The 21,757-nt window shown below is 41.9% G+C and overlaps 1 protein-coding gene across 7 annotated transcripts in view; it reads right to left on the bottom strand.

The window, feature by feature from the left end:
* ESRP1 (epithelial splicing regulatory protein 1) overlaps positions 1–19,123 on the bottom strand; it is a 61,594-nt gene extending 42,471 nt beyond the window's left edge. For 5 of the 7 annotated variants that reach the window (XM_057532468.1, XM_057532469.1, XM_057532472.1 and 2 more), the window contains exons 1-9: positions 18,341–18,608; positions 17,704–17,832; positions 16,299–16,412; positions 13,305–13,419; positions 2,233–2,331; positions 2,034–2,088; positions 665–775; positions 405–537; positions 253–295 (exon numbers count right to left, since the gene is read on the bottom strand). In XM_057532468.1, coding sequence (XP_057388451.1) covers positions 253–295; positions 405–537; positions 665–775; positions 2,034–2,088; positions 2,233–2,331; positions 13,305–13,419; positions 16,299–16,412; positions 17,704–17,832; positions 18,341–18,472 — 931 coding nt within the window. In that variant the 5' untranslated portion in view covers positions 18,473–18,608. Of the gene's footprint in view, positions 1–252; positions 296–404; positions 538–664; positions 776–2,033; positions 2,089–2,232; positions 2,332–13,304; positions 13,420–16,298; positions 16,413–17,703; positions 17,833–18,340; positions 18,717–19,103 lie in introns of those variants that run through there. The other 2 variants (XM_057532474.1, XM_057532473.1) reach the window with 2 other exon arrangements.
* Between the last annotated feature and the right edge of the window lie 2,634 nt (positions 19,124–21,757).

The raw sequence follows: 21,757 nt of genomic DNA on the forward strand, positions 1-21,757 counted from the left end.
ATAGCACTATTTTTAATGGCTATTTAACTACAGTTGGCTGACTCAAGCCTTAGGGCAAGCGTTACACATTACACTGACACTACTGGATATTTCTTCCTCCTATTAAAAAAAAAAAAAGTCAACTTTTATGTTTCATTGGGAATAAAATGACCCTATTTATCTACCATTCATGACTCCATTTATCTACCTTTGCTATATAAGTAAAATTTTAGATTCTTCTTATTATAGCCACATTATATAAAAGGTACTCACCGCCAGCAATTTTAAGAAAATCTTCACCTGTTGCTTTGTAAACCTAAGAAAAGAAAGGGAAATTAAATACAGTTTCTGAGCCTTCTGATGTGAACACTCATTCAAGATGCCAGGGTTGTCAGGGTGTCACATGTCAGGTTGTGAGGACGTACCTCAATGTACCGGGTCCCCATGTGATGTTTGTGCCTCTGGAGTGCTAGGTCTCTGTGCTCCTCACTCACAAACCTAACCAGAGCTTCTCCGTTCCTTCGACCCTGGGCATTCAGACAAAGTGCTGCACCTCCCCTTTGAAAATAACAGAACAGAAAGCAATAGGGAAAAAAACAAAAAAACAAACAGTGAGGAGAAAGTGACAGAAAATCTATTATCCTTTTGGGATTGTTAAATAAAATAGAGATTAAGGAAAACCAACTTGGCAATATTGAGTCCTTTGAAGAATCTTGCAATATCTTGATCTGAAGACTGCCATGGCAAACCCCGTGCCCTGACTACCGTGTTGTCATCAATAAGTTCCATCTTGCTGCTGCGGATTCAAGCAAAACGTCAGGTTGCATGATTAATGCTAGGCAGTCTGACCTATTATCCCCATAAGACAACTGGCCTATTTACACCTGAGGTATTATTTATTTGGAGTTCAGACAGACTTGTAGTACTGCCCAACTTACTTCATAACCTCAAAAATTATCTGGGCACAGTTCAAAGTATTCTTTAGGTGGTTTACTTATACAGAGGCAACTGCCCATGCCAGTTCAGCACAGCTTGCTCACCCAGCAAACCACCTATCAGCTGAGTTGCTGCTTCCTTGTTCTCAAAAGAACGCAGCAACAATTCACAGGAAGTAAAGTTCTCCCAATACTCTCATGGCCTGCAAGTTCCTACAGCTGAGAAGGTTTAAATTCATTCTCTGATCTGGCTAGTACACCAGTGGGGTTTAAATCCAGTTTGACAGCAAAACTTAAGATCCACCTAAAGCTGGTAATTAACCCACATCAGTAATGTGTGCACATGGTCAGAAGTCTGCCATTAAAATATCTCCCCTATCAAACAGGGAGGCATCACAGAGAGTGTTTATGGAAATGCTTGGGAGTTCCCACACCTTAATGAGTCATTTGTAAATCACCTATTCTATATTTTGACACCTTCTGATGTTCTATTCCTCCCATATTTATATTTTCAGTACTCCTAGGACATTTCCTAATGAGTCACTTTCTCCACAACTAAATAGGCCTCAACATCTCTCTTATGGGCAAACATGTCAGAAGTTTCTGTTCACTTCAGGCACCAAGCAATCTCATGTAATTCACTGCAGTGATTTACAAACTTAAATAGGTCTACTTGTGATCACAAACAGAGATACCACCATTTCATACTTCTCCCCAGTTATTTCCTTTGCTTTAAAGTAGGAGCTGATAGAACATACTTAAAATTATCTCAGTAAAAACCTTGTGAACTCTTTTAAAGCTTATGATTTTTTCCTTTGGAAGTTTTCCAGTGAGGATGGACAGTTCAGAGAGGCTAAAATCAGAATCGCAGACACAAACAGCACAAACATATGAGGTACCTAAAGTCATAGTGACTAAGGATACAAATATTTCATTAAATGTTAATCCCAACATCCAAGCTTACTTTAAAATACAATCTTCTTTAACAAATGACCTAATATTTAAAAATGGATACCCGAAAGGTTTAGTAAAGTTACTAAAATATAACAGGAGTTAAATATCACAATATGAATAAAAACACATTAAAAGGCTCAAATGGAATAGTATTCAAGTACTTACCAAGTGCCACTTTCAAATTTGTAATTTACTCTTTCTGGATCTGAAAACCTGTGATCTAAAATGAGAACATACAAGTCATCGTCTTAGCCATCAGGGAGACAAAGCTGAGGGGGCGGGTGGTGGTGATTCAGAAGTATAGGCGAGGGAAAGTGGATGGGATCAGATACTAGGCCCGCATTGTTACAACACCAATACTTACTATAAGGGTCTGAAATCATTGCTAAAATTATATTTCCCATATCTTCAACTTGACAGGCTCCATACCGGGAGGCTGAACTATTCTTCTCAAAATTTAAACCTGGGAGATTAAGTTAAGGAAACATTTTGGGGAGGTAAAATGAGGTTGCTTTTACCCCAAATTAAACTCTCATGGAGCCAAGAAGCCAAGTAAAATGCATCTACATTGACAATTCTTTGAAATCTCAAAATAGCTGCTTCCCATCAGTCTGGACTTCACCCAGGCTTCCTGAAGTGTCCAATTGCCCTATGGGGCTAAGATGGCCAAACCAATCCTGTCCTGAGGATTACCAGGAATAATAATAATAATACTAGGAATAAAATGTTTATTGAGTGGTAGCAAATGCATGAATACTGAGCACTTTAGCGTCAAACCATGAAGCGTACAACAAAGTTAACAGAATCCCTATCCTGTCTTTACAACACACACAAGGCAATTACCATGCTGATTTAAAGATACAGTTACATCCTTCAAGACCACAAGGTATTAAATGACTTTTTTAAGCCTAATGTTCAGAACACTTCAGATTACTGAAGACGTATCTATGACTCCATTTTTATTCAGAACTCCCTTCTAGAAGATTTTTGGAACCCCATAACACAGCCATCTTGGACGGCAGCAAATGCTTGTCCTTTTAGAGTAGATGTGTAGAAACGGTTCAAGCACTCAGAGCCAACAATGGCCAATGTAGCTTTTGATTAAGTGAGTACACTGTTTGGGTAAGCCAGGAAACATGGCTTTTCAAGAAATGCGTGGCTCAAGTTGGGTTTGAGGGTGCAGCCAGAAGAGATTTCCATCAAGTTTTGTATAAGTTTTATAATGTAGTACAATGCACATAACAAATAATACTATGGGACTCTATCTTTTCTCGAGTTTAAAATGAAAACAGCCATCTAAGTGGTGGTTATTAAGATGTTTGCCTTATTTTATAAAAATGTTTCCTGACTGGTATTTTGTAACAAGGGTAATAAATGAAGACAAATATTAAGAAAAAGTCGGTAGGTACTATTTTACTGCAAACAAAGAGGATACGATATAAAAACAACTCAGAGATTTCTCCCCACCAAGAATTATAGCCAGTCTTCTGAATGAGTAATATTCTATTCTATTCTCAATTCAAAATTCCTTTCTATTTCATCCTCACAGCTTCCTCTTGTCTTTCTCCAGTAAAGAGACATGCTAAGCAAATTCATTTTTGTGTCGTCTCTCAACCGGTTACATCTCTCTGTAGTTAAATATGCTACATGTAGACAGGCAGCCATATGTTCCTTGGCAAATTACTTAACCCCACTAAACTTCAGCTTATCTGTAAAGCCAAAGCTGTGATAATCTTTACCTCCCTGGGCTCTTGTGAAGATTAAATGAGATAAAACAAGCCCAGGACACAACGCAGGCATTTAATACGTGATGCTCTCCCCACTCTTCCTAGAACCCTCAGGTGACCAACTTTCATAACTTATGATAATCACACTTTAAGAGGGTCACATTTATGACTAAAAAATCTGAACTCACCAGATGCCTATTTGTATGCTCACAGGATAATCATCAAGCTAAAATGGTGGATAATTTCTGCATTTCCCCTTGCAATCCCGCCCTTTACATCAATCATCTAGTGATGAAATAAATCTGCTGCCCACTGAGGGATTAGAAAATCTATCCCAGGAGATGTTCAAGCAACAGAGCAATGACCACTGACTGGGGTCATTAAAATGATTTTCCTTGGAAAGCTGTACTATAAAGTATTTATTAATTCAGCACCATTTTCAAAGAACATAATGATAGGACAGAAAAACTGGAGCCAAAGGATGAAGATGCTTTAGGGAGACAACTGCCCTAAGTTTTCTGGGGAGATGGGAGGAACTTTATGGATCCTTACAGAACTAAGAAAGAAGAGCTGTGACTAGCTATAGTTTATCATGTAAACTCTGCCACCAAATGTCTGGAACCCTGCAATTCTAATAACACTTTCAGCCTTGTAAGGGCGTACAATGAAGTAAAGAGAAACATATCCAAGAAATGGAGACCAATGCCATCGTATAAGCCAGTGTTTCTCAACCTCAGCATTATTGGCACATAGGGCAGATAATTCTTTGTTGGGGGGTGGGGCGGTGTCCTGTGTACTATAGGATTTTTAGTAGCATGCTGACCTCTACCTACCTCCAGGAATAACAATTAAAAATGTCTCCAGACATGGCCAGATGTCCCCAGGTGGGCAAAACCCAGCCCAGGTTGAGAACCGCAGGTATAAGCCGACAGCTCCCAAGAAGGGCAACTTAACCCCTTACCATCTATTGATTCAGAGAAAACTTTTACATGTAGGAGACCATTACTAGACAGAAATTTTGAAGAAATCTGACCAAGGAAACACTGCGTAAGGACCAACCTGATGCTGTGGCAAAACCCCTATCAGCAGAGACAAACACACACACACACACACACACACACACACACACACACACACACACACACGCATACCCTACACCGTAAGGAACATGGATGAAAACACAGCAAGAGTCAACCCTTGATCCTCACCCTATTTTTGTGCAGCCCAGAGAAAAGTATGGCTTTTACATTTTTTTAAAGGATTGTAAAGAAAGAATGAGCAGAGACTGTACGTGGCCTGCAAAAAACTAAAACATTGACTCTTTAGCCCTTTACTGAAAAAGTTTGCTGACTTCTGACCTAGAGGAATGAAAATTGCCAAAAATAGAGAATGCCACAGCAATGTTTGCCACATCGTAACCTTCTATCCCAAAACAGAATCTTGGGGGGAAAATTAAGCTTTGAAGGAACTGGAAACTATATTCAATTCAAACCAGTTTTTTCTCCTCTATCAATGACAAGAGGCATAAGCCTTCTCACCTTTGCTCAGGTAACTCCCCTATAAAACCCTTGTATCTTCTCAATCCCATAACCAAATTAGACCATGGATCACTCCCACTCAGCACCAAAGCCTTCCCTAACTGCTCTAGGTCACAACCATCAAGTTAAGAGTTGATTAGATACTATTCCTATAAAATATTACTCTCTTCAACTGTATTATGCATTTCCTGAGCACAGGTCCGCTTTCCTCTCATCTCTTTCCATCTACCACAGCACCTATATTACTTCTAAGACTCTACTGACATAAATGATGGCATTTACTACACACCATTTTGTGCCAAACACTGTCTATTTCCTCCTATTTTTGCAGTAGTCCTGCCAGGTAGATAACAGTAAAACCAAACAGATGAAGAAACTAGGATTGAGAGAAGTTCTGTAAGTCATTCAAGTTTCCCAGCTCTGATTTGACAATGTGTCTGTAATTCCCTGAACCAAGATAAGAAGCTTTGCTTAATTTGTTTTGTTTTGAGCAATAGTTTGTTAGAAGCTTTCTAAATGTATGATATGAAAGCCAAGTGAAAAAGGTAGCTCAAAAGCAACAACGTAAAGTATCCTGTCTGTGTAGAATAGATTTGTAGCTGAAGAATTATTTTTACTGAATTCTACTTTTTAAATTAAGAATATGTTCTAGACATTTGGCTAACTTGGTCCCACGTAACACGTCCCAACATGTTTCCCTTCAAGTCATCACACACCAGGAAGATCAGCAGCTCTAAGCTCCCAGCAACTTTTAAAAGTCACCCAACCTCCTGCATGCCCAAACCGCCCACCCACTCACTCACACCACTGTCTTCGGAAGATTCATTCAGTTTTTCATAATTCTTACCAGAATGCAGCATGAACAACAAATAAACGGAAGTGAGAAAAAACTTTTAGTACCAATTCTTTCTCCTATCAATTTATAATTATATATTGAATTACTTGCTGCACGTCTGATCTTGAGAGAAGGAAAGACGAGTCTGTGCCTCCTGATTTATGGTTGTCATGCAACTTAGTCATTCTGCCCTTGAGGCAGCCACGACAGCACCAACAGGCTTAGCCAGCTTTGCAAATGAGAAACGCCATGAGGAAACGAGGAAGAGTAAAGCCAGACATGGTGGGAACAAAATGAGCATGTCAGGATACAACTGAGCAAATTGCTGCACTTACACAGAACTTAGAGAAGTCCAGAGACTTCGCCTATAGTTGAACAGAAGGAACGTTTCCTTAGTGCCACAAAGTCCATCAATATTAACTTATCCATTCAAAAGAAGTTACCTTTTCTGACTGCGGAAAATGGACACATTTGGTTTCAGAACACTCAATTTTCCCTAGTAAATAACCTCTCTTTAAAACTAAGTTCTTAGTTTCTATCTAAAAGAAGCACACGTAGGGGACTTCCCTGGTGGTCCAGTGGTTAAGAATCCACCTTCCAGTGCAGAGGATGCAGGTTCAATCCCTGGTTGTGGGGACTAAGATCCCACAAGCCACGGGGCAACTGAGCCCACACGCCGCAACTACTGAGCCCTCGAGCCACAACTAGGGAGCCCGTGTGCCGCAATTACTGAGCCCGCACACTCTGGAGCCCACGCACCATAACTAGAGAGAAGCCTGTACACCGCAACTAGAGAAGATCCCACACGCCGCAACTAAGACTCGACACAGCCAAAATAAATAAATAAATAAAAATTTAAAAATAAAGAAAAATAAAAGAAGCACACATATAAAATAAATACATTGTGGAGCAATTAAGTTTAAACTATGTTAAAATTGCATCCCAATTCAAAATTCCAACTCAAAGCCATTTTTCATTACCATTAAACACCGCCCCACCCCGGACAACAAGTTTGTTTCTTCCCCTTCTACTCTGTTTACTCTTTTATAAGAGTAACATAACTGCCCATATTGCCAGACATTTTTCAATAAAATTCCTATGCTAAAGGAACAAAGGAATAGCAAGCATAAAATATCATGAGAAAAGTTGAAATTGTGCTCCAACTAAGAACTGAATTTCCTACAATTATGTGAAGGAGAAAACAGAAAGTGATAAATTACCCTTATAGGAGTTGTATAATTTAAAAAAACAGGTTCTAGGGACTTCTGCAGCGGTACAGTGGTTAGGACTCCATGCTTCCACTGCAGGGGGCAGGGGTTTGACCCCTAGTAGGGGAACTAAGATCCCTCAAACCTGCCACATGGCCAAATAAATAAAATACAAAAATAAAAAACAGGTTCTATAAATAACCTGCTATATTTTTAAAATGAGCTTTGAAAGAAGCAAATCAAGAATGCCAGTGTAAAAGAATGTAACTAAGAGCCAAAGCAACAAAAACTTTCTTTATACCAGTAATAAATGCTGGGGAATCTAAAACCATAGTTTTAACTCTATTCCTCAGAAGCTTACTCTTTCCAAAAGGGGGAAAAACAAACAAAAAAAGAGAGATCCATCCTAACAAATATTACTTCAGGAGGTATTATTGTTAACAAAGCGCAAAACTGACAAGTCAGTTATACCTTCGAAGAAATAAGGTAGAAGTAGGAACTAATGTTAAAAAAAAAAAAAAGATAAAAATTTCTACTTTAGAAAAAGACATTTATATGGCATAAATAAATTAGGAAAGGGAGACTCCATGATAATGTCTTCCAAAGCCTTCTAAAACAAAAAAACTATCCTGGAATTCCCGAACTCACATTTTAAAAGTAAATTATTTTATAATCAAAATAAACCACACAAAATTAACATAACAACTCTGAGTGCTGGCCAAGAATATACAGTATTTCTAGTCACCTAACGTATTACAGACCACATACCAGAGTATTCGCCAGTTTGGCTCACATCATACCAATGTGGTGCCAAAGATAATTTCTTCTCCCCTCCAGCCAACAAGGTCAACTACTAACCCAACTTAACTGTACACTTGGTGATAGTTAAAATCCCTTTCATACGCAGAAAGGTGCCAAGGAGGATTCAGCATCTGCCTCCACTTTTTAAGAAGAGCAATGACAGTTTTGCGACTGCAAAGGCCCAGTTCAACTAGTCATAACAAATAAGCACATAAGTGCAGAATGAACCACACTTGCACACACTATTTTTACAAATGGAGAAGCTAAACCCTGAAAGCTTACCTGTACTAACATGTAGCTGATGTTTTAAAAGGTCTATAACCAGTCTCATGAAAGATTAGAAAAAAATTTTTTAGGTGTAAGATAGTTTAGATAAGGTCTTAAATCAATAAGGAAGTCCTTTCAGAGTCTTTGGCAGATGGCTTTCTTCTTTGGAGACATGCTACAACCCAGTCAACACTGGAGAGCACACAGTAGGGCAGGCAGTGGCTGAGTGGTTGCATGTACTAGCTCATTATTCCTTGCAATAGTTATGCCCATTTTAAGATGGGAAAACTGGGGCTGAGAAGTACAGTAAATTCATCCCCAGTAAATCTGACTCCAGAGCTCGTGTTCTTAACCACTCTGCTAGTAAGGCTATTATCTCCATCTTTAATATATGGGAAAAACTTGCCCTCGTCACTGTGTCAGTAGCACACCCACAGAAGCACATATTGTATACCCCCAACAAGAAGTGGTGAAACACAAACACAGGGAAAGACACACACACCCCTACTAACACTTGGATGGGTAGACGAGTGGTTTAGTGATTTTTTTTTTTTGCCCTGTTAATGGAAAGCTGCACTAGTGAAACGGCATATGCTTATAATATCAAACAGCACATATGGATGCAATACCCTAAAACTTTGAAATTTTACAAAATTAACTTCCCTTTTCTCCTGAATATTTAGTCTCAGGAAACATAGACTATAAATTTATAAAGGGAGATCATCTATTTAAATAGCCAACCCCACCCTCAAATAATCTTTATAAATTCTAGAACATTATCCCCTAGTTAACAAGCAGACTGTCTGCACTCAGACTCAGGTTCAAATGCTGACACTTCTAACTTAAGATAAAATCTCTAAGCCTCAGTTTTCCTAGCTATGAAAAGGGGGCAATACCTCCTCCACTGGGCTCTTGGGAGGCTACTGATGGGATAAATAGTAAGCACCCAGTTGATAGATAGTTCTCTTCTTTCACCTGCTCTCCGGAGGCCATACTTCATTTAAAATGAGTTCTTAGTAAAGGCTTGGCAAAATGAAATAAACACAACGGTGGAGGTCTTGATTAAGGAGAATAAATCAGCTCATGAGTTACAAAGCTAACAAAAAATAGGTTAAGAAACCAGGAGGAAGTAATTCCATCCAATACTGTGGGGGAAATAGGTTTGTTTTTTTAAAAAAACAGATAAGTCATTATACAAATAGCCTCATAATCAAAATGTACTTTCAGCAGGGGACAACTAGCATTAATTTCCCCAAGGGATCTACGATAAATTTCTTCCTTTAAAAAAAAAAAAATCACATGGGCCCCAATTCCTATCATCACACCCTCACCATCTCACATGATTAAGTAAAAAGCTTACAAAATGCCACCCACAGTTCACCTGCTAAATGAGGTCTTCTTTCCAGCTAGGACTGCATAACTCAAAGCAGGTAACAAAACTGCAGCAGGAATAACTCAGAGAGGATCAACACTAACACCAGAAATGGTTTTAGAACAAACACAAAGACAAAAGGGGAAAATATGTGCTAAAATAAGAACCAAGGGGCTTCCCTGGTGGCGCAGTGGTTGAGAGTCTGCCTGCTAATGCAGGGGACACGGGTTCGGGCCCTGGTCTGGGAAGATCCCGCATGCCGCTAGAGCGGCTGGGCCCGTGAGCTACAATTACTGAGCCTGCGCGTCTGGAGCCTGTGCTCCGCAACAAGAGAGGCCGCGATAGTGAGAGGCCCGCGCACCGCGATGAAGAGTGGCCCCCGCTTGCCGCAACTGGAGAAAGCCCTCACACAGAAACGAAGACCCAACACAAGCCATAAATAAATAAACAAATAAATAAAAATTAAAAAAAAAAAATTAAAAAAAAAAAAAAAAAAAAAAAGAACCAAGACTGCATTCAAGAAATGCCTAAACCTTTTCTTTTATCAAAGTGGTCGTACTGCTTCACTTACATAGCACCCACAGTTCACAAAGCTTTCACTGGGGACTACCTGAGATAAAAGTGAGGCTTGGAGAAGGCCAGTAACTTTCCCAAGGAAGCAAAGCTGCAAATTCTCTTACTTGTTCCTTTCTGAGGGTTGGCAAGAGCCTCTCTCCCTCCCCCGCTGATTACCTGGTGGAACAGGTAATCCCTCTGGAGCAAATGACTCTCCATCTACTTGGCAAAACCATCAAGGATGCGTAATGAGTATCTTTATGTTTCCAAATCCAGTGCCATTTCCATATTAGAAAGGAAAATGTTTAGTCGTCTGAGAGAATTGGACAGCTCTTTAGTTCAGACATTGTAGAAATCCTCTGCACAGTCAAATTTGGTATGACTGTCTTTGACCTGAGGAATTAGTTTGATGGCCTAGTCAGGGAAATAATGAATCCTCTGACTAGGAGTCATAAAGTAATTGATCACAGCAGCAACATAAAACAAAAACCACAGATAGAAAGGCGTAATAACATTTCTTACCTGTTAAATGGGAAAGAAGTATGCAAATAAAACACTAATAAAAACATTTAAGATTAAAATCCACTTTTGGGGGAATTCCCTGGCAGTCTAGTGGTTAGGACTCCACTCTTGCACTGCAGGGGGCCATGGGATCCGTCCCTGGTCGGGGAACTAAGATCCCTACATTCTATGCAGTGCGGCCAAAAACAAAAAAATAAAACAAAAACAAAAATCCACTTTTTGATTGGCAATAAAACTATAAAAGCTAAGACTTCCAGTGTAAGTCCAAAGAAACTAGGCTAACATTAGGCTATTTTAAAATAAACAGAAAAATTCCCTAATTTTTCAATGAATGCATTACTTAATGGTCATGAGATCCTTCCTCAAATGTCAGGTGTTATATGCCTGAAATGAAGCCCAGCTTAGCTTTATTCACAATTCACCTGTTTACTGTAGTCAAATATTTCTGATTTTCATCTCCATGGTACTTGGAAAAAAAACTGCCAACAAATAGTTATAGAGCTAGGATAAAAAGGAATGACAGAAAAAATCAGCATAGCATCTTACCCATTCACCTTAGGTCACCTTTAAGCTCAGATAATGCAAAAACTATATAAAAGTATATAGTACTTTAAAAAAGTATGTATATATTGTGTAGATAATACAGCATAGAGCAAGTAAAAAGCCCAGGTTACCATACTGAAGATGTTTACTAATAACCCCAAAGCTTATATATGTGAAGCTCTTAAGAAGAAACCAAGGAGAAAAAAAATAGGTAAGCTTTTAACAAGCTTTCTCTGAACTGTGAACACACTGAGAAAACTGAAATACCTAAATATAAGAACCTCTTATTTGTAGCTATGGAAATTTTTACTAATATCTGACCTACAGTTACTAGGGAAAGATTTTCTTTGCTAAAAGAGAAAACAGAGCAGTCAGGGATAAACGGTTCTTAATATACTGTCTTTCCTACTCAAGTTGTCTTTTTCTAAATTAAGATAACTTATTACACTTTCCCTTCAATATCTACTAATACTTTGCCAGAATTTTTCATTCTCTATTTTGTACCAGAACATTAAATGGTTTAGCATTTGCTATAGATGGGATTGTGTCCCTTCCCAAAATTCATGTGTTTAAGCCCTAACCCCCAATGTGACTGTATCTGGGGATAGAGTATTTAGGAGGCAATTAAAGTTAAATGAGGCCATAAGGAAGGGGCCCTAACCTGTTAGGTCTGTGGCCTTATAAAGAGAGGAAAAGAAAGATATCTCTCCCAACACTCCTGGCCATGCCACTCCCCCTACCCGCCATTTGAGACACAGGGAAGAGGCAGCTATCTGAAAGCCAGAAAGAGCCCTCACCAGAAGTCAACCATGCTGCCACCCTGATCTTGGACTTCCCATACTCCAGAACTGTGAGAAAAGAAATATCTGTTGCTAATAAACCACACAGTCTATGGTATTTGTTATGGCAGCCTGAGCTAATTCATACAGCATTTAAACCAACAAAACACATAGCAACTTTTTCTACTGTCTCAACCTTCTAATGAAACTCTTGTAAGAATTCACTCAAATGAGCTTATTCTACCCTTCTCCCGGCACTGCTGGGAGCTAAACCAGTAATTAACTAGTAGCGAAATCAGCTACACCAAAATTCTAGCTACCTACTTCCAAGAAGAAGACAAATAAAATGGGTTTGATCTGTTTACAAATGGTTAGGAAAAATATCCAAACAATCTTTTTCATCAAGAAATTTTGAAATAAAACAAAAATCAAGCTTTAGCTCCTGAAACTGGATGAGAAATTTTTAGAATGAACATCTATACCCCCACATTCATGAAAATAACTTGAATCTGACTTCATGATGATTCTCATAGTGGCTTTGGGCGAGTCCCCAACCCTTCTATTACTCAGTGTTACATCTGATATGTTAGCACATGACTCTTATTAGTTAGCACTTTAAAGACTTACTGGATGAAAGATGATGGGTCATTCATGACAAGATTTGTGATTATAAAATTTACTTTTACAATACATAATGCATCAGATATATTATCTTGATTATGAAATAATTTGGGGTAAAATCTCAGCTTCATTTTATCATCTCAAAAGATGGCTTGTAATAATTACCACAATCTACATGTATTTGACAAACCCAGAGAAGGTTAAAAGGGGTGCCAATGAACAGCTGTTTGTCAAGAGTATACATCCAAACTTTAAAAAATTCTTATCCATTCAAAAGAAGATGAAATAAACCCTAAAACCAAGATAATCAGAACAAGCGGCCTTAGAATTGGCAAAGAATGTGGTCTTCACATTCATCAATTCGTCATCAACTGAAAAAACAAAACAAAACCACTCTCATAATCCAAAATTGAATTCTATTTTAGATGTGTTCACCTAACAAAAATCCACGTCTAAATCCATCTAAATCACTATTCAAATTCAGTAAATTATAACTACTTTGAAAGATGCCAGTAATTACACCATTTTTCCTAGCACAGTAGACAAATTTTGGACAAGTCAATTTTCATACACTGTCAAAGTTAAAAATGTTTTAAAGTTTCTTGAATTGCCATTTTTTTCTAGAGCTGTCTTTTCAAATGATTCCTGGGTCATCACTTAAAGGATACACTCTGTCATTGCTGCAACATCCAGTTTATCAACATCAGGTGAACCAGGGCAACACTTCTTAAACTCTTTCCGAAGATCAAAAAAGGAATAGAAGCATTCAGGCAATAATACATTCTGAGGAAGGACAAGGTAGACACTGTTAACTAGATAAATTTAGTTCAGTGATTCCCTAACAATTAGGAACCTAAGAATTGAATGTAAGTATATTTTACCACAATTTAAAAAAATATTTTAAAATTAAACATTAGGGTGTCTTCATTTTCTGTTACAGTATTACATCCTACATAAAAGTCTCATGGAAAAAAAGTTCATCTTATTTTAAGGCAATAGATTATATGTTTGTGCTCCATTATGTATTCCATTCAAAACAGTTCTGAAGCTATAAAACATTTGGGCTATTATATTTTCTGTTTGATAACATTATGTACTTTGTCTAGCCATAATTATTTTAGACCATCTGTATTTTCACGTAGCAATATTAGCCCTCTCAGTTTTCATACAGATTCATATGTTTTCAATATATATCTAGACATAGGATTCTATGTGTTTATCAAAATTTAGTTTTCTATTAAAACCTAGTAGTTTAAAATACTGGGTTCTAATAATACATATTCTGTGTATTAAAATTAGATTAAGATAGTAAATTCCTGATTACCTGAAGAGGATTATTTTTGTGCTAAATTATAGTCCCATATTAGTTTTCCTGACTATTATTATTTTGGCTAAACCTGAGAACTCAAATTACACTTAAAAAAAATATATCACAAATCTCAACGGCAAAGGAGAAATTGTTACCAGTCGTTCTTAGCTATTAGCATCACTCTTGTGGTAATTAAACAAAGCTCAACTGTCAGAGCAAATATTATACTATTGTGTCACTTTTTTTTTCCTGAAAAAAAAAAAAATCCTCATTGAATAATTTTCAAAGTTTAATTTTGTTACACTGAATTTAGATTTTTTTAAAAATTTCAAGATAATTTGTATTCACTTATGGGGAATTTGTACACTATAGTCAAGGAAATAAATACTTTTTAATGTTTGTGACCCATAATATTTATGTAATAATGTCTCTATCTAAATTTCCTTTATTGGATTCTATTAGATGTGACCTGCTCATGCTATATTTGAAATAGGTATCACTACATCATGGTGACATTTTCCAAAACAGTTACCAAAAGAATTGTGAATCTTCAAGATTACCTACAAAAATGCTTATGTAAAAGCTGTTTATAATGACAATAACTCAAATGTCCAACAATAAATGTTTGGTTTCAATAGGTATATCCATTTAAAATACTGAATATTTTATTTACTGCTTACAAAAGATACTGATGTTATATTAAATTTAAAGTAGGCTAAAAGGTTTGTGTAGTATGAATGCTCCTTGTAAAAGTAAGGTTTTTCTTCAAGACTCTGAAAGAATACATTCAACTATGTTCACATTCAAAAAACCACTTTAATGTTTTCTGACTGGAAGGATTATTTTCTTTTATGTTTTACCATTTCCTTATTTTTCTATAATGAATAGAATTATTTTCATAATGATACTAAATTAATTGTTTTAGTTTTCTTTATCAAAATCCTAATAGAAGTGGCTCAGGAAAATGTCTCAATTTTTCTCTGGAGGTTTTCCCACATCCAAAGCAGTGTACCTAAAATAACAAAAACAGCTGTTTTCCTCCAGCCCAATAGGGAAGGATTAAGTTTTATCCCTTATATGAGTTTGAGGGGAAAAAAAATTCTCATATATATCTATTTCTGGATTAAGGGTATAGCAATTTGTCTAGCATTTAATTAATAAAAAATACTCCCCCCTTTTAATCAAATAATTAATAAGGTTGCTGTAAAAGGAAGTGTTTTCTTCAAGCCTCCAGATATAGGATCTTGAGTTTCTCCTTCAAACTTTTGAAGTTGTCATTATACATTTAGTTCATTTCTTCCCTTTTCCCTACTGGAGTAAAAAGAAAGAAAATCTGCACTGACTACTCACTTATGACATCAATTGCCAGTCTAAACTTTTCATTGCAAGACTTACCTCACAAAGTTTCCTTAAAAATATTTTACTTCCATCTTTTCAAGTTCAGTATCTGCCTACCACAATAAAAAGTTACAGCTCTAATTAATTAAGTTGATAAGATCAACTATATTAGCAATGATTGATTACACTGGGTCTGCTGTCTGTGCTCACCATTTTTTCTCAGCCCCTCAGTATTCTTCCCAGAGAGAGAAATCACATCTACAGTAAGCTAGTATTTTTCTCATTTCATACTCTTTTCCATACCAGAAAGATAAGTAAAGGTAAAAGATGGGGGTGACCCTATTGTTTTGATACAAAATTCAATCAGTTTTGAACATTTACTTTAAGTCAGACAAAGTACAGTATGCTATAATTAACATTTCACTAGTTATATGGTTAAGTCAGAGTACAAAACTTTTTAACGAAATTATTAGAATTGCAATTTAAAAGTTTTAGTTGGATTTTTCTTTGCTCTTTCCTTTCTAGGGTAAGGCACACAGATGGGAATATTACAATGTATTAAAATACAGTTCAACTTACTTGTAGTTATTTTAAATGTCAAAAATTCAGCTAATATGCTCTGGAAAAGGGAGAATGTCAAGCATCTCAAAAACTTGACATAAACAAAAAGGAAACTTTTATTAAGTCACCAAAGGGTATCTATAAAATGACTGTAATCTCAAATATCTCTTTGAAAGTGTTGTGACATTTTTATTGTGGTAAAATATACATAACACAATATTTACCATTTTAACAATTTGTAAGTGTACAATTCAGTGGCATTAAGTACATCCACACTGTTGTGCAACCATCACCACCATCCCTTTGTCATCTCCTCAAACTGAAATTCTGTACCCATGAAATACTAACTCCTCATATGCATATTTTTAAAATGGAGAAACTTGGATAAACCATTTTTTAAGCCTCCAGTCACCCCTAAGGTCCAATCGTTTTTTCGAGAAGCCAGCACTCTTACCTTCTTGGAAGCCTCAGGATGCAGGATTTGCCTGACATGAAGCTGACCATCAGTACAGAGACAGAAGGAGGTTCCTACCCCAATATTCAGTTCATTGCTCACTGACTGGTTAAACTGAAAAGAACAAAACACACCCAGGGATGCAATGGATGCAGGATTTACAAACTCTGAAAAGTGGCCCCACTTGGTTATAACCTGAGAAAACCACGCTAACTGCTGTGAAGAACACCGCTGCTGGAGGCAACATTAGAAAGACTCCGTTCCCACAAACTGTCTAGCTTCCTTTATATAGGGTAGCTTTCCAGTCAATCCTCAGTTTACGCACAGGAGAATTTAGTAAATGCATTCTTCCTCCCGTTCAACACCCACCGCCTTCTATTTTTGTGATAAATGCATTCGAGACTTTTAAGTCAGAGGTCTCATTTCATCAGCAAGTTGCCTTCTGATTACATCATTCTCTGGTGTTACTTTTTTTTATGTTAGGATGTTCTAGACTTAAGAAAGATGTCAGTTTCTGATACGAATGTGGGTAATGTGTATACAGACCTCTGGAAAATCTAGTAATACGTTTCCTGTAACACACCCCAGAAATGATAACTTTCCCCTATAATTCGCAACTCCTGTGCTAGGGCAGAAGCCGTGAGAGCGCCGGACACTCACCTGTGCACAGGTGTTTAGCGCCCCGCCCTATCCGCGATCCAGTACCCGTCGGCACCCTGGAGCAGCCGGTTTTTAGGTCACCTCAATCCCAGTAAGGGGATTCCACTACTTTCACGGTGACCCAAGGAGCAGCCTCACATGTCCGGGTCTGCAAACCCTCCCGGCGCTAGGACCAAGGCCACTAAAGAAGTAAGCGGAACCGGAACCGGGCCTTTGGCAGTTCAGGAGCCTAAACCCAAGCAGGCACCTTCAGGTTCCCACCCAGCTGGGGCCGCCTCCACCACGCCACAGCTCGTCTACACCACAGCGCCCCCTGTCCCAGGGCTGAGCTGCAGACCCAAACCCGGCAGAGGACTGGCGTGTCTGGGGTCGGGGTCTGGGTCTGGGTCCGGGCCTGGGTCTGGGTCTGGGTCTGGGCCTGGAGCTGGAGCGCTAGGATTCAAACTCCGCTCATCACTCGATTGGTAAAACTCGGCCGATTCTCTGGCCCCAGGAATAATTCAGGAAGCAACTCGAAAGCTAGCAAGTTTTGGCCCAAAGACCCTGGGGGCTGGGAGGCGAAAAGGAGCGGCGACCTCCTCGCAGAAAGTCCACCAGGGGCTGCAAGCCCGGGTCTCGCCCCCTCGCTCCGGGGACACGCGTGGACCGCCCGGCGAGGGCGTGGGACCTGATAGGGTTGGGCTGGCTTGGAGGGACGCCCGGGTAGCTAAGATGGGGTGGGCGGCGCGCGGCCCAGGGCTGTCACCTGTCGGAGGGCTTGGTCCAGCTGCGGCGCCGAGGACAGGCTCTCGGCGTCGATCTTAGTTTCTTCTTTACAATCCTCCGTCAGCTCCAACTGATCCGGTCTAACTAGTACTTCGTGCAACTGTCCCACCTCCGGGGGAAAAAATTAGGGGTCAGTTTTCCCTTCCTCAGTTTGGGAACCTCTACCTTCACTCTCCTTCCTTGCTCCCCTGCTGGGGCGGCCCACACCTCTCGACGGGTCTGGCCTCAGAATCAAAGCTCACTTGTCGCCAGCGGCTCCAGTAGCCGAGAGGTCGTCGCAGCCCAGCCCCCAGCCCCACCCCCACCCGGATCAGGTCCGAAAGGCCCTGGAAGTGAGCACTTGGGCCCCCAGGGATCCCACCCCGCCTTCCCGGGGCGTCCCCCGTCCGGTAGAGAGCATGACTTGGCGGCCCCCGGCCTCCCCACCTGGGCCAGATTTTGGAGGACTGAAACGGTTCCAAGGCGGTTGGCCAAGAGGTTTGGTTTTATTCTGGATTCTCTAGGCCCCGGGTGCAGCCTCCCAAGTGGGCAAACAAGAGCACTTGTTTACCGACTCCCCAAACTTTTACAAGCTTTTGCCCCACTCCTATCATTTGGATGGAAACGTCGAGAAATACCTTCTTGTTGGCCAGATCCACGACTTTCCATAAGAGCAGGATCAGCTCCTTCTCATCCGAGCCCAGCTTGGCCCCGGTGGCCCCAGCAGTGATTCCAAAAAGCACCACCAAGTAATCCGGAGACGCCGTCATGACGATAGGTGGGGAGGGGGAGAAGGGGGGTCGGGAGGCGGTGAGGTGAGGTGGAAGTGAGAACGAGGAAACCTGTGCTAAAACCTCTTCTAAGAGAAAAAGAAAGAGCGACCACCCCCCCCTCCTCGCCGCCGCTGGTGCAAAAGGCGGTAACCAACACCCAAGCCCACACCTGGCCCGAGCTCCACACCCAGGGCAGGAAGGGGGGTGAGAAGGAGGGAGGAGGAAGCCTGCCCTTTTTGTATTCAATTGCCCGTGCGTCTATGCAAAAAGCCTGGAGCAGGGCTGCACCCGCGGGAGGCGCGCGCAATGGCTGAAAGCTTTTCTGTTTTGGGATGTGGCTCTACCTGCCCGCCCCTTCCCCCTCCCCCACGTGGTGCAGGTAGGAGACACCTGGCGGCGCCTGCCCATTGGCTCCTTCAAACCACGACGTGGCAGCGGTGGGGGAGGAGGCCGCCCGGGGGAAGGGGAGGAGGGGGCGGGAGACAATGGCTGGATGATTGGAGAGGGGAGGGCGAGAAGGGAGGAGGGGGAGACGCGAGGGGCGGGGAAGAGGCGGTTGCCACCCAGAGGGTAGCCGAGGCCGCACGGGAAAAGGGTGAGGGGTAAAGGGCGCGCAGGGACGGGTTACCCATTTGGAAGTAGCCGAGCTGTGGGGGTCTTGGAGAAATGCCGGCTGTGGGGAGCGAAGCCGGAGGTCCTAAAGGGTCAAGCGAAAAGGCCTGGCGCGGGGAGGAGAAAGGAGGCCAGAGGTGTGGCTCGGGTGCGGAGCTACCCAGGGCGCGGCGCCCCGAGAGGGCGAACCGCGGAGGGAGGGACCGGCCAACGGCAGCCGGGAGGTGGCGGGAGCACTTGCCAAGCACCGGAAAAGCCTCTCCCGAGCCCAACACACCTTTAAGTGCAAACAGCAGGCGAAACCCTTCGGGCCCTCCCCCTCTCCGGGTGTCCGCTCCTCCGAACCCCGAGGTACTGCCCACCTTGGGGAGTGAAACCCCCGCGCGCGGCTGAGCGGAACTCGCGGGGCTGGACGCCCAGCCACCAAGTGACGCCCGAGGACGCTTTGCGGCGCGCAAAGCAGCAGGGGGTCCCCCGTGAGGAAGTTCAGGCACAATGGAACTCACGCCCTTTTCTCTCAACTACTCCCTTAATTGCTTACTCCTTGTTTGGTCCTGGCTTCTAGCTCGAGACTGGAGCCTCCTCCCGGGCAGGGGCCCACTTCCTTTGATTTGCCCTGGGCCCTAAATGAAATGTATCTACAGTACCTAATGTTTTCCTAAATCAGGCCAAAGCCAGATTTTTCCACAGGTCCCCGCTCTGATCTCCCGCCCTCTACCTCATACCTTCGCCTTTGTACTTCTGTGTCGATTTGGGCAAGTTCCCGAGCGGTCTCCCTACCTAGCGCAGTTAGATCTGCCCAGGGGCCTCAGCGCCCACCTCCGCCCCCCACCCACCGCCCCCATCGCCCTGCCACCAAGTCGGACGGCAGTGTGGTGGGTCCTGTTGACATTTTCGAGAGAAAAGCGCTAGAGATGAAGTTTCTTCGGCTTTTATATTTGAAACTGATCTCTTCTTGGGAACACAATTCCGTCTGAAGTACTACTAATTCGGCTCCAGGTGTCCAGCCCTTTATTCCTGATGTGAAAACGGGCAACCAGACACCTATCAGGCCAGTAACCCACTCCAGGTGCAAATCTGAGAACCTTTCAGGACGCATGTCAGGGGAAGCTGGAGATGCGGCTTTCCTGACGCGGAGGAAGCGCGGACTGCGTGGGGAGGTGGCGGAAGGGTTTTAGGAGTCTGAGGCCGACGGCGCCGCGCTTCCTGGCTGGAGAGGGTGCTGGCGACGACGGTCGCGGCACAGGTAGCGCAGCTCGCGTCCCCAGAGAGCGGGAGAAGGCCGGGCTCTACCAGGGCCAGGCAGCTTTGCAAGGGCCCACGAGGGTGCTGGGTACCACCCTCGTCCGCAGCTGGAGTTCCAGCGTCGCGTGCTTTCGGCTCCTGGACTTCAGGGTGCGGGGGCCGGAAAGAGCCCCCCGCCGCCCCTCAGCTAGCTCGCAGCTGCAGCCCCGCCTAGTCCTCGTGTCTCCCAGCCACCCTCCCGGGCCCGCAGGCGCCGCGGGGGCAGGGGCTGGGCGCGGAACGAGGCAGGGAGGGACCTGGAAAAACCACCCAGATTGCACTGCAGTGGGCGAGGCCGCCGGAGGAGCCGTTTCTCCAGAGCTATCTCCCCGCGGGGCTTTCTCGGTGCGCGACTGATTCCCAGGTGCTCGGCCCTGCCGGGCGCCGGAGGTACCACCGCGCAGGGGCGCGAGACCAGGTGCGTGGTCCCCGCGGGGCGGTCAGGCCCCACACCGGGCGGCAGACTGTTGCTGAAAGAGTGGTTAGAACAGCTCAGGAAGTCCTGCCCCGCCGGTCCCTTCAGGTCTTTGGTGTTCGGATTAATCATTTGAGTAGCGCGTCTGGATAAACTGAGAACTTGATGACCAGCCAGGGGTTCAGCGGCGTTATCCACGTTAGACTCGAACCTCAGAGCTGTCCCTTTTTTCAGAGACTTGTCTTCTTCCTCTTTAAGAAGTCGGATTCCTGGTGTGCGATTTTTTTAATTTAAATTTTAATTTGACCAACTAGATTACAAGGACAGGGATTTTTGTTTTATTTTGTTCTCGAATGTATTCCGAGGGCTGGGAACAGAGCTTGACATACACCAGGTACTCAAATATTTGTTGAATGATTTTAATGAGTAACACACACCCATTTTTGCAGCTCTTTGTCTTCTGAGCTAGGGCATAGTTCATCACTGCAACGGTGAGATTATGAAAATGGGAGTCTACAGGTAATTTAAGTCTCAAATGTTTTTTAAAAGAGTAGGTGCTAATTATACAATTATTATTATTGCCTGTTTTGCTAACAGACGGATCTGCTTCTGTTTAAGAAATTAAACTCTTGTAAAATGCAGGGATGCTGAGAAAACTATGTAATACAAAAAGATCAATTCCGAATACAAAAACGTTTTATTGTCCATCCCACCAGCTACAAACATTTCTAATATAGCAGGAATAGTCTGTACGAGAGAGGAACCTTGAGAAGAGAGGCTCCTTTTACCGATGGTCTTCACTCAAGACCACACCTAAAACTCTCAAACCAGAAGCGAATCTTTGTTAAAAGCAGCAGAGACCCAAGTTGAAGGACAGGCAGCAAAATAACTGGCCTGTATTCTTAAAATTCTTAAAGTCATGAAAGACCTTGAAATTAATTTCTGAAGAACTATTCCAGATTAAAGGAATT

This window comes from Balaenoptera acutorostrata, chromosome 17, assembly GCF_949987535.1.
Source record: "Balaenoptera acutorostrata chromosome 17, mBalAcu1.1, whole genome shotgun sequence".
In the NCBI taxonomy this organism is placed as follows: domain Eukaryota; kingdom Metazoa; phylum Chordata; class Mammalia; order Artiodactyla; family Balaenopteridae; genus Balaenoptera; species Balaenoptera acutorostrata.